Source organism: Gekko japonicus, unplaced genomic scaffold (genome assembly GCF_001447785.1).
Source record: "Gekko japonicus isolate JY-2015 unplaced genomic scaffold, Gekko_japonicus_V1.1 scaffold14, whole genome shotgun sequence".
NCBI classification, from domain to species: domain Eukaryota; kingdom Metazoa; phylum Chordata; class Lepidosauria; order Squamata; family Gekkonidae; genus Gekko; species Gekko japonicus.
The window spans coordinates 2,001,637-2,013,432 of NW_015176452.1; the positions used below are offsets into that span (position 1 = coordinate 2,001,637).

General features: G+C 41.1%; 1 protein-coding gene across 2 annotated transcripts in view; it reads left to right on the forward strand.

The window, feature by feature from the left end:
- The first annotated feature begins 1,614 nt into the window (after nt 1-1,614).
- Nucleotides 1,615-11,796, forward strand: part of LOC107123593 (chromosome unknown open reading frame, human C2orf82) — a 20,118-nt gene continuing 9,936 nt past the window's right edge. For both annotated transcript variants that reach the window (XM_015426845.1, XM_015426846.1), the window contains exon 1: nt 1,615-1,843. In XM_015426845.1, the coding sequence (XP_015282331.1) occupies nt 1,771-1,843 (73 nt within the window). In that variant the 5' untranslated portion in view covers nt 1,615-1,770. The remainder of the gene's footprint in view (nt 1,844-11,796) is intronic.

Here is an 11,796-nt window from a genome sequence, read left to right on the forward strand (position 1 = left end):
TGAAAGAACAAGATGGATCTGTTTATGTCAAGTAAAATAAAAAATCATGAAGTATGCACTATCCTTTATATTAAAAAACACCCTGTTCTTTTAGCACTTTGTTAAAGTTTTTACTCATTTGCAAGAGTGCCTCTAAACTGAAAGTTAGAGTCAACCTACACTTTAAAAAAAATTCTGTTGCAGTGAGGGTGAATTTAGAGCATGGGATTGGATTGGTTCTTAAGTACTGCTGTCTGTCCTTCATGATTTTTAAAAAATTATTATACACGAAAGCAGCCCTGATTGTGGGGCACGCATGTCAGCAGTGGAAGCCATTTGAATGATCTGTGATTTTTTTTAGTAAAACAGGCTGAGTAAAGACATTTTGTGTTTCTTTTTGAATGTAAATTCTTAAGACAGCTGATGAGCATTTCATCATGCTGAACATCCTGGAAATGTTTACCCAAAGTGTTGATCACATGTGAACTGGGTGCTGGCAGATGCTACTCTGAAATGATCTGCCTCTAGAAATCTGTCTTCTCCTCAAGTGCTGGATCTGTACGAAACACTGTAGCTGTGCATGCTATGGTGTTTGCTCTATTAAAAACTATGGCACTTCTAAATGAATGCCTTTCAACTCAGTCTGTTGCCCAGTTGATCCGATTATTGATTTAAATCTGCCTAGTTTTGCATATAAGAAGCAATAGTTCTCAAGAAAAAAAAGCATTCTTTGGTTTTAGGTTATCTGCACATGTGTCATAGCACATGACAAGGAATGCTTGTTAAGGTGATGCTTACCGCATGCAATTTTTAGAAGTACTTACCAGTAGGTTGGATTCTGTGAATCCATTCCACTAGCAATAGTGCCTTCCTTTGGTACAAGGAGAGGAAAGCACCACTTTCGAACCAGCATAAAACTTGTTTTTCAGTTAATTGATTGGGGCTAACTTTTTAGTTGATCAAAAAAGTTTTTAATGCCTCTGTTGGACTGTATGTTACATCTTTAGTTTGAATACTGAGGTATCCATTTTTTACAGTGTCTGTAGGTGATCTCTGAAACAGTCAACTTGCCCCTTCCCCAGCTATGATTCTTTCCATATCTTTAGCTGAAGAGGAAACAGGGCTTTAAAAGAATTCATATTCACACAGTATCAGTTTGAGGGATAATTTAGATAGATGAAATGCAGGGAATGCCTGTCGTTTTTCCTCATTTGGTCTTGATAATGTCTTACGATCGAGCAGACACTTCTGACACCTATAACCCTAAAATTTCTGTGGTCATTAAGTTTTGTTATAAGCTGGCTGCTGAATTCTTACAGGATGTATGGTTTAGCCTATCCAAATATACGCCTGCTTTTTGGCTTAGCATTTTTAATGAATGCTGTTATTCACCACTGTCCTTAACATAGGGTGATGTTAGATGTGTACTCTGGTTGTTAGACACTCGGTGCAGTCCTTGGCGCCTTTGGGGTTTTGCAGCTAACTGCCAGAGGGAGTATACATTGCTCTGGTGGAAAGGGTTGGGTCTGTGGAATGGCTGGGGGGGGGGGAGTAGGGCTAAACTGTAAGAGGGTGGAGCTGCCTTCTGCCTGGAGGAGGTAGATCTGTCAGTGTCAGTAGCTGTATGTGGATGAGACTCTACAGAGGGATTGCAACTCTTGTGTGTACACATGTGAAGAGATTTGAGAGCTGACTAGACAAGGTTTCATTTAGCCTCCAAAACCTGCTTCCTCATTAAGGCTTCAAAGAGTTTGAGCATTCCCAAAGGCATCTTGATTCCTGAAGGAGGCAATGCCCCACACCACAGTCCTTCGTCTCATCCTGTTGACGCTGTCTGGCATCTTGCTCCCTTTTGTGAAAGCAGGTAAGTTTGATTTCTTCTCTCTGGCCACCATTATACCCTAACTCACTAGACTGTATCTCCTCACCTTGTTCTCCCTTGTTTTTTCCTCATGACATTCAACATTCCTCCCCCAGTTAGTGTACTGGCAACTACTGATGAGCAAGAGAATTTCTAAACCTCACCCACATTTGGAAGTGAGGGTGGAAAGAGGCCTTTTAGACCATGTCTTTAGGAGAACGAACTGCAGAGCTAGTTCGAGACTTCATTGCTTCAATGCATAATTGTGCCTGACGCTTAGAGGGAGAGTTTGCTGATAATGTCACTCAGGACCGTGTCAGTTCTGTGATTCAGTAGGGATAATGTACAACCACAGTGTTTCATGCCATGTGTCGAATTCAGCCCTTACGATAAATGCATGGGTATACCGTATAGTAAACCGTATAGTGGTTAAGAGGCAGGGTTTTGGTGTCTGTTTTTCCCTTTACGCAAAAATTAGCAAATGTATCCCAGAGTGCTGAATGTGCGCGAGATACAGGCTGCAGATTTTTTCCTTGGTGCTGAATTCTGTAATACACAACCATAGTTACTGATTCTCTGGACTATCTAGGTTAGCTTAGAGTTCACAGCCGTTTCTTCATTGTTCTGGTTGGTACCTTGAAAATAACAGCAGAGTTCAATGTTAGGAAAACTTAAGGTTGGATCCTACCATCTTTTCCACGTGATCCTAGCTTTTCCCCTCCTGGCTGCAGCTCCCATGCTTTTGTCCACGGAGGTCCAATGGATTCCACAGTATTCTCTTTCTGGCGGTCCTGTGTCATGAGCACAAAAGCTGATAGGTCCAATCCATAGGAAAAAATGTAGTGCAAATTAATCTAAAACTGCAAATGTTCCTTTTAAAACAGCTGGCAATTCTGGAATTGCACATAATTTACTCTTATGCTGGGCAATCTACTTGCATGATTTAACAACATTACTGGATGGGGCATGTTTAGAAAAGGAATTAGCAGCCTTTTGTCTCACTTTTTCCTTCTGTGTATTTGGAATTATGTTACTGCTGGTATCATTAGCAAAATGTATAAGCTGCTGTTCTGCTTCATGCAAAACTTTGTAAGAGTTTTGCCTGACTGAAGGCTAGAAGTCTTCTTTATCGTTATATAACATTTTAAGCAGAGATAAAACATGCAAGACATATGTACACAGAGTGTGCCGAAGTGAAATTCCTGTTGTTTGATTTGCAAATATAAATGGGAATAGCTTGCTGAGGAGATCCAGAATATTAGTAAGACGTAGTGTGGGTGCCCTGCCTATATTAGATTGAGTAAGATGGACAACTTTTTACATGCACAGCGAACATTTGTGCTAGTACAAATGTTGCGTAAAATACATTGACAAATGACCGGTCAGATGAGATCTCTGTCTTTTATATTGGGACAAGATGAATTATGCACAAGAAAATTTTACCTGTGCAGGATTATGAAATAGCTTCTGAAGCCTTATTGTAACAAAATGGGCTACAAAACGATGCTGCATGTACTAAATGTACAAGGATAGTACCAGAACATTTCAGTTTCTCAGTGCTTCATTTCCAGTGGCAGAGTGAAAAATCAATCAACTAAATATCTCATTCACCTGTCATGAAGACTAGTTTCTTTTCCAGGAACAAAATGGGCTACAAAACGATGCTGCATGTACTACATGTACAAGGAGAGTACCAGGACATTTCAGTTTCTCAGTGCTCCATTTCCAATGGCAGAGTGCAAAGTGAATCAACTAAATACCTCATTCACTGGTCAGAAATACTAGTTTCCTTTCCAGGTGTGTCATCAAGAAAAAGAGGGGTCCATCTTAAATTCACATAGTTTTGTACCATAATAAAAAAATATTTTGTGCATAATGTTTTTAGAGGGATTGTCCTGCATTCAGATTTGTCTAGCTTTGGGGAAAATAAGGGTATTTAATTTTAACATATAAAGTTAGTGAGGGTAGATGTTTACAAGTATGGTAAATCCTGTAATTTGATGGATTTTTTATTTATTTATTTATTTATTTAGATTTATTCCCCGCAGAGCGGGCTCAGGGCGGCTTACAAGGGGCAAAGCCCACATAAAACAGATAAAAGCAATAAAAACATTAATAACAATTAATAGCAATTGTACTCATTTAAATGTACAAGGATCTACATTACGTGGCTCAGAGCATTAAAGACATTGGTTCCACATCTGAAGTCAGCTGCTGCTGAAGCACTATCCTGGAAATCTTTGTGTTTTCCATCTTTCGAACCAAAGTAGCTAATACAGTTACCTGTATTGGATGAACACAGTTCCTGTTTGCTCTGTTGTATTCCTATTTGTTAAAAACAGCAGTAATCTATTATTTATGTTGTTATGGTTGCATACTTTATGTTTAGCCATGAACCTCTCAAGGCAGGTGATCTCACATAGCATTTCCTTATGCTGGTTCCCTGTGCAACAGCCCAAAAGATTACTCTGTATGTGGTCATTCTCTCTGGATTGACTGACAATCATTGGTTTCTCATTTATTCAACACTCAGTTCACAGATGAATGTGTGATTTTCCACTGAAAAAACGTGTTTGATTTGATATTTTTTTCTGTAGTCTTTGACCTGGTGTGGCTTATTCCCCTATTACTTGATAGTGCAGTTATCATGTGATGAACTTGCATGTGAGGGCTTTCCCTAGCTTACTGGTGATAGACTGAAATATGCAAAGACCACCTTCTGAGTTTGTGCTTGGATTCCAGCTTCATCCCTGGTCTAACGTTTGTTTGTTTTTATATTGAAAATTATATCTCGCCTTTCCTTGTGGTTCAGGTTGGCTTACAATAAGAGTTAAAAACATTTTCAGTTTAAAACCAAAAATAAAAAACACAAGATTTCTCCCCTCTTCCTTAAAAGATGCCTCCCTTTCAGACCCTCTCAAAAGCCCTGGCAAACTTGCAGCACCCCCTGAAGTTCTCTAAGGAGGGCGCTCCCTCATTCCATGGAACAGGAGCCATGATGAAAAAGTTGATGCCAGATGGGCCACCAGATAGCTGCCTGATACCATAGTTGGTGCACAGGGACATATGGAAGGAGACTGTCCTTCAAATAACATTCTACACATCAGATGATGTAGCTGTGCCTGTTTCTTTGGTGCTGCCTTAGTACATAAACAGATAATAGAATAGAAAAAGTATACTGTGTGACAAGGTATGTAATTGTTGAAAGGTCCTGCAAAGGGTTATTAGTTTTTCGCTTTGCGTTTTTGGTTTTTTGTATTTTAACTAAATAGTTGAGGAAAAATTTTGCCTAGTCCCAACAAAGCAATGAAAGGTGTACAGGCAGTCCCCTAGTATGCCCAGATATATACATAGTCCCAGCCTTTTTGTAAACAAGTTTATTTAACATTCAGCACAACCATGGCGCTCTGTGTGGACCAAAGCTTCAGTTTGCACCATCACAGACTTCCCTTTGTGCCTCTGAAGAAGGGCTCTTTTCATCCATGCACTGGCCATGTGCCATTGTGGCTACCTGAGTCCGTACTGCCCACTCTTGGTCTCCAAATGCACTTGGTCCCAGGTTTTTCTGTGTCAACGTCTCCTGGCTTTCCACAGTAGAGCCCTCCAAAGTGGGCAGGGAGATCTTGATCTAATCCCAAAGGTACTACTCATATTTTAAATCTTAGCCGTTTATAAACCCAGGGGACTGGCCCTTCACTTTATGTCACAGTACTAATATGAAAACCAGTTGAATACCTGAAACCCTCCATCATATTGCAAACAGAAATCAACATAACTGAATCCAGAGTCTAAACTGAAGTTTGTGGGTGAAGGAACATCAGGCAAAGAAAGAATCAGTATTTAAGTAACCTACTTAAATTTACTGAGGAAGGCAAAGCCTTGCCCTGGGGCTTAATCTGAGCCAAGGCTAACACCATTTTGATCCTATAGACAGTTTGAAATGCTGATGCTCAGCCCTGCACCAAACAAGTTCCTTTGAACATGTGCAGAGTGTCATACCTTCACTAAAGTGTTTTGTGACACTTTTAAGACTAACAGAGAAGTTTTTTTAACTAAGGCCACTTAATCCAATGCATGAAGTTGTTATCCAGATTACTCGTTAACTATACCAATCCCCGTCTATCTAAATTTAGGGGGAAAGAACATAGAACAGTAGGCTTGCTTCCATAAAGATTTGACTTAATGGTTTCTGCTTCCATGTTGTCTAAACATACTCAGCATCAGTAAAATCTATAAACAGTGGCAACACAATCGGGTATAACTGTGGGTTGGATTCTTAGGTGGCCTGTCGATGCAGAAAGTATCTGTTGTACACCTTGGGTTGGATCCAGACTAAACTAGCAGTGTTTAGATTCCTCCTTCCTGCCCCCCCCCGCAAAACCCCCCCCCCCCCCGGTCATTCATCAGGGTTCCCATTTCATGGAGTTCAGTGGGCTGCAGTGGGAGGGGGGAGGCAGGAAATTTCCATTCTATCATTAGAAAATTTAGTGTGGATCCAACCCCATGCACTAGAGCACTGCATAAGAAGGGGGGTATTATCTGCTTGCACAAACTCCTGTGCACCTTAGAAGCACAAGGACTGCTATAGAATTTCTCATAATGCTGCACAAATTCTTGTGTAAGGGCTAGCAGAATTGTGTCTGTTTTCCCTCCACTCATAGCCCTTGTTATTCACTCATCCCACATGGTTGTTATAGATATCCACAGTAAGGTGTGGGATGGAACTATGCAGATAACACCCATAACTCATAGGTAATAAATCCAAGAAGTTATGCTTGTAAGAATTGCAATTGCACCACATGAGGAAACATGGATGGTAGTTCTGACCCTTCTTTTGTACCATTCTGTAGGACAAGTGTGTAATGGACCAGGGCAGCTGAAGAGTGATAGACTTGGATCCGTTCTGGGAAGGTATCAGGCTTCCTAATACCACCCTCTGTGCACATGTCTGTCTTTATTTAGATTTTAATGAAGCTTAAAATGGACAGTTACAAAAAAAAAGGCTAATAGTACCTACATGACCCTTGCGGATGCTGAGAGAAGAAAAAGAAAAAATAACGCCCCTGGCAGTGCTTGTTCTCAGATACTTTCTTTTCACTAATTCAAAATAAAATAATCACCATTTCCCCAGCTCAGTGTCCACTGTGTTCCACTGTAAGGTTCCATTTCACATATTCCTAAAAGACCAATTTGTTAAGATGTATCTTCATTGTCAGTGATGGCTTATACCAAGGGTCCCCAACGTGGAGCTTGTGGGTGCCATGGTGCCCAGCAACGCTCCCTCTAAGCTGTGGAGTCTTGTGAGCAAAAATGTTACTTTATGAGCTACTGGCGTTAAAGTTGTGAGCAAGCGATTTGGCTGCTGCATGAACTAGTTTACTCTGGAGCCATCCTTCCTGAGCTCAGACAAAAATCTGTGCGCCAAAGGCTAAAAAACTGCGCTAGCTCACACTAACCCAGGTTAGAGGGAACACTGGTGCCCAGCAAACGTTTTCAGCAAGTGGGTGGGGCTTTTTGCACAGCAAGGTAAGATTGACCACTGGAGATTTGATTGGCTGTGCCAATTTTTTTAAAACATTGCTTTTGGCACCAGCGGTCCCACCACGGCACAAGGATCTTCACTGTGTGGCTGAAGGAAAGCTGCTGTTGCAGCCATTTCGTGGCTGCACCCACTATGCTATGTCAGAGTTCCAAAGGTGAGAAAACAAATGTAAAGAAAACAGTTGTGAGAGTCTGACCCACAGATCAAGCAGTCAACAAGACTTGCAAAGAAGATGCTTTCTGTATATTGTGGTCAATAAGCACTACAACACAATAAACAAATCCCTTCAAATCATAAGAAAATCCTAGTGTAAAAATACATCATCAGTGTCGTCTCTGGATTATATAACAACGTTTCAAAACTGGATCTTCCTCAGGAAATATTAGTGTAGTATAAAAGCTCTCTTGCTCATAAAGTGCTTTACAAAAAGTCATGAAAGATAATACTTTCAGATTAGGACGCTGATCTCAATAAGTATTCAGGCTCAAATATGCTGCTAAACGTAATGGATCCCAGGCGCCTCTAATATTTCCTGAGGAAGATCCAATTTTGAAACGCTATATAATCCAGAGACGACGTTGATTATGTATTTTTACACTAGGATTTTCTTATGATTTGAAGGAATTTGTTTATTGTGTTGTAGTGCTTATTGACCATAATATACAGAAAGCATCTTCTTTGCAAGTCTTGTTGACTGCTTGATCTGTGGGTCAGACTCTCACAACTATTTTCTTTACATTTGTTCTCTGATTAGGTCGTGATTGTCCACACTTGTCTTGTAGAGTTCCAAAGGTGCCCACAGGCTCAAAAAGGTTGGGACCCCTGTTTTAGACCATAGCTGTTTTGAAATTCATAATCCCAAGTGTTCTGAGGTTTATTCCCCCAAACTCCACCAGTATATAATCTGTCACCCAATTATAAACATGATTTCAGTCAACACTGTTAGACATCACAATTTAAGGTCCTTTTGATCATCACTAACTAATGTCCATGACATCTTCAAAAATATAAATATTCACTCATGTTAATAATCCACGTATATTTAAATATCTCCTAATGTATATTCTGTGTGGGCAATTTGTGTTGGAAATGGTGTATTTTGGCAGACTTGGCTAGTTTTACTAAAGGCATGTGCTTCATCTTTTCTCAGACTTTAGGTACAACTTAAGGCTTTCTGTACTTACAAAAGCCAGGTATATAATTCTGGTGTGGGACAGAAAATGGCAGGAAGAAAAGGTCTGCTGTTTAGGACTGGAGAGAGGATGGTAGATTGCTGGAAGTAAACCATCCCTTGCTGTAGGATAGTATCTCTCTTGATAGTAACTCTTCCATGGGAGGAAAACTACACCCAAAGAACTCCAACTACAAAACTGTTGTCAGGCATTGAGGGGTAAAAAGCAGGCCTGCCCTTGACTTGTCTCTATAACAACATCTCAGCATGACGGAATGTGCAGGTGAGGTTTTTCAAGCCATGGAGGGAAGCATCACTATATCTGCTAATCACACTGCTAGTGAGGGCGGATTGCTCCTGTTTGTATCACCAAAGTGCAGAAAATCTCATATATCCCTTTAGATGCCAGTCAGTCTGCACTTGGAGCACCTCCTAACTTTTTGGCCACTCCCCAAGCCATCCCATGCAAGAATGCTAATTAAACCCAATCCTGCCTCTGGCTTCTCAGCAGCCAAGGACAGTTGGTGTCTCCTAGATGACCACTGCTCTAAGTCACTGACCAATAGCAATAAATAAATATAAGCTGTTTGTTTAAATTGGATATTAAATTAAATGTTAATAGGTATTTCCAGATGGTCACCAGGTTGCAGGAAAATCAGTGCAGTGGTTGTCAGTCTTCACCTGCATTGAGAGGAGAGGGAAGAACAAAATGGCAGCCACTTTCTTCGTTAGTCATTTTGAATGCAAAGGAGGGGACAAAGGAGGACCCTTTATACTCTCCTTGTCTTACCAATGCTTTAGTTTTCATTGGCTAGAACACTGGGAGGCAAGAGCCAGATTACTATCACCCCAAAACTCAAAAAAGGACCTGTTAACTTGTTTGAAAAAGTTGGCAAGTCATGTTTCCTTGCTGCTCCCTCATTATGGAGCGGGTTCCCTGAAAGGGTGTGAGAAACTCTACTGACCACCTAAAAGGTCTGGAAGGTAATTGGAGGAGGAGGAGATTGATTCCTCTGTGCCCTCCAATGACTGTGGTTCAGTTTACTCTCAAGGGTCAGACGTGTTGCTCATATTAGATGAGGAACAGATTGTAGGCCTTTGCTTGTTCTGTTAGAGAGCTGGGGAGGACAAGGAAAAGGGAGTTCAGGCTGAGTAGGTTATATCAGTCTTTCAAAACATTTACAAAATTTTTCCCAGACCAACAATTTTTACCCACCTCTCTTCATCACAACCTCTGTGGCAAACTGGTCCAGCAAGTTTTTTTTTACCATGAGTGACTGGTCAATGGTTACTTGCCCTGGGTGAGTGGCTTACAGTCAGGCCACTTTGGGGGTCAACTCAAGTGAGAAGAAGTTGCCCTTGAAGAAATGTACAGAGGCCCATTTAGTTGCACCTCCCTTTGTGGTTCAGGGTATGTGTGCTAAACTGAGAGTCCAGTTCCATTGTAGACACTAACTTTGTATTCTTGTGTGTACAAAGCCTATACAGAAACTGCAGACAAAAAAAAAAAATCACTTGAAATGGCTGAGAGCCTTGTCTTCACCTGCTCTGAAGATGGTTGTATTTGGCAAGTGGTAGACGGCTAAGGGACTGGTGTTGCCAGTTAGTTGTAGTTAGTGTTTGTTGAGACTATGCTACAAGCATGGACGGCTTCAAAAGGGAATTAGATAACCATATGGAGCAGAGGTCCATCAGTGGCTATTAGCCACATAGGGGCTCTGGGGCAAGTGATGCTCTGTCTTCTTGGTGCTTGTGGGGGGGTCAACAGTGGGAGGGCTTCTAATGTCCTGGCCCCACTGGTGGACCTCCTGATGGCACTGGTATTTCTGGCCACTGTGTGATACAGAGTGTTGGACTGGATGGGCCTTTGGCCTGATCCAACATTGACGTCTCTTATGTTCTTATGTTCTTAAGTATGTTGCATATTTTAAATTGGATTCATTTATTATCATTTGTTTTTCAGAGCTTCTGGCAGATAAGTGGTTCAAGCTTAAAATATAAATAAATATTATCGTAAGGGATGCAAAATTGTAATCGCATGTACTTTTTTCCTTTGCACTTTCCCATTCTCAGCACTGACTTGAAAAGCAACTGTTAGGTGCTTAAGCCAAATGAGTAGCATTGTGTGTTAAAGGTATCCGAACCCTGCAGCACTACAAAAATGTCTGCCAATAAGTAATACAAGCAGAAAAACAACAACCTGGGATCACACTTTCTATTACAGAAAATACAAACAAACTCTGTGATATGCTGGGTAACACATTTAGTAAAACATTTTACAATCATTTATAAATCTTATGTGACATTATAAAGAAGTACATCCTTATCATATTACAAAAAGAAGTCCATCCTTGTGATGTCACATCCTCATGATGTTATTATGTACTATGAACACCCAAAAGTAAGCCTGTTTCGTCGAAGTCTTCCTCAGGAGTATTCCCTTGTCTTCAAAGTTATCAGCCTCTTGTTACAATTCAGTGTCTATATTGGGAGCAAGCCAGTCCTTCCTTAACCTCTTCTCTAACCAGATGCAAAAGCCTTCTGACTTTGACTAGCAAAATGCTCTCTGCAAACCTCAGGAGTATTTTATTTTCTTCAAAATTATCATCCTCTTAATGCCACTTAAATGTTTATATTTGGAGCAAGCCAGTACTGGGCCTGTTCTCTAACCAGATGCAAAAGCCTTCTGAATTTTGCTGGCAAAATGTTGCTTAAAATGAAAGTAATATTTTTATACAGCATACAGAAGCCATGTCAAAGAGAAGTTTTAAAAACTGCTTTCTGCTTAAGAAGAGGCTTTTGCAATTTGGGTGAAATTATCTGCTAAAGAGAAATTATGCAAATCATTGGCTTGGATCCAAAAAAGTATTCCCATGGGTGCCAGGATTTCCAGCCATACAGTGTAACTTTCTTGCCTCCCCACTCTGGAAGCAGTCCCAAATGGCCCCTGTTTGTGTTCCAGAGTTCTGGATCCAAGCCATCATCATCTATATATCTAATAGCCAAGTTGCCCCCTCCGTGCGGATCACTAAATCAGCACGGAGGGGGCAGCTGGGGGGCCGGGGGAGGTTTGTGCACACGTGGGCCAGTCCCCACGTGTGCACAAAAATACAAAAAGTTTAAAAAAATTTCGGGGGGATGTTTAAATCCCCCCGAAAGTGCAAGACCGTCTCCTGCGCATGCGCAGGAGACGCTCTGCAACGCCGCCGCCGCCGCCTCGGACCAGCCGGCGGGCTGGCGGGC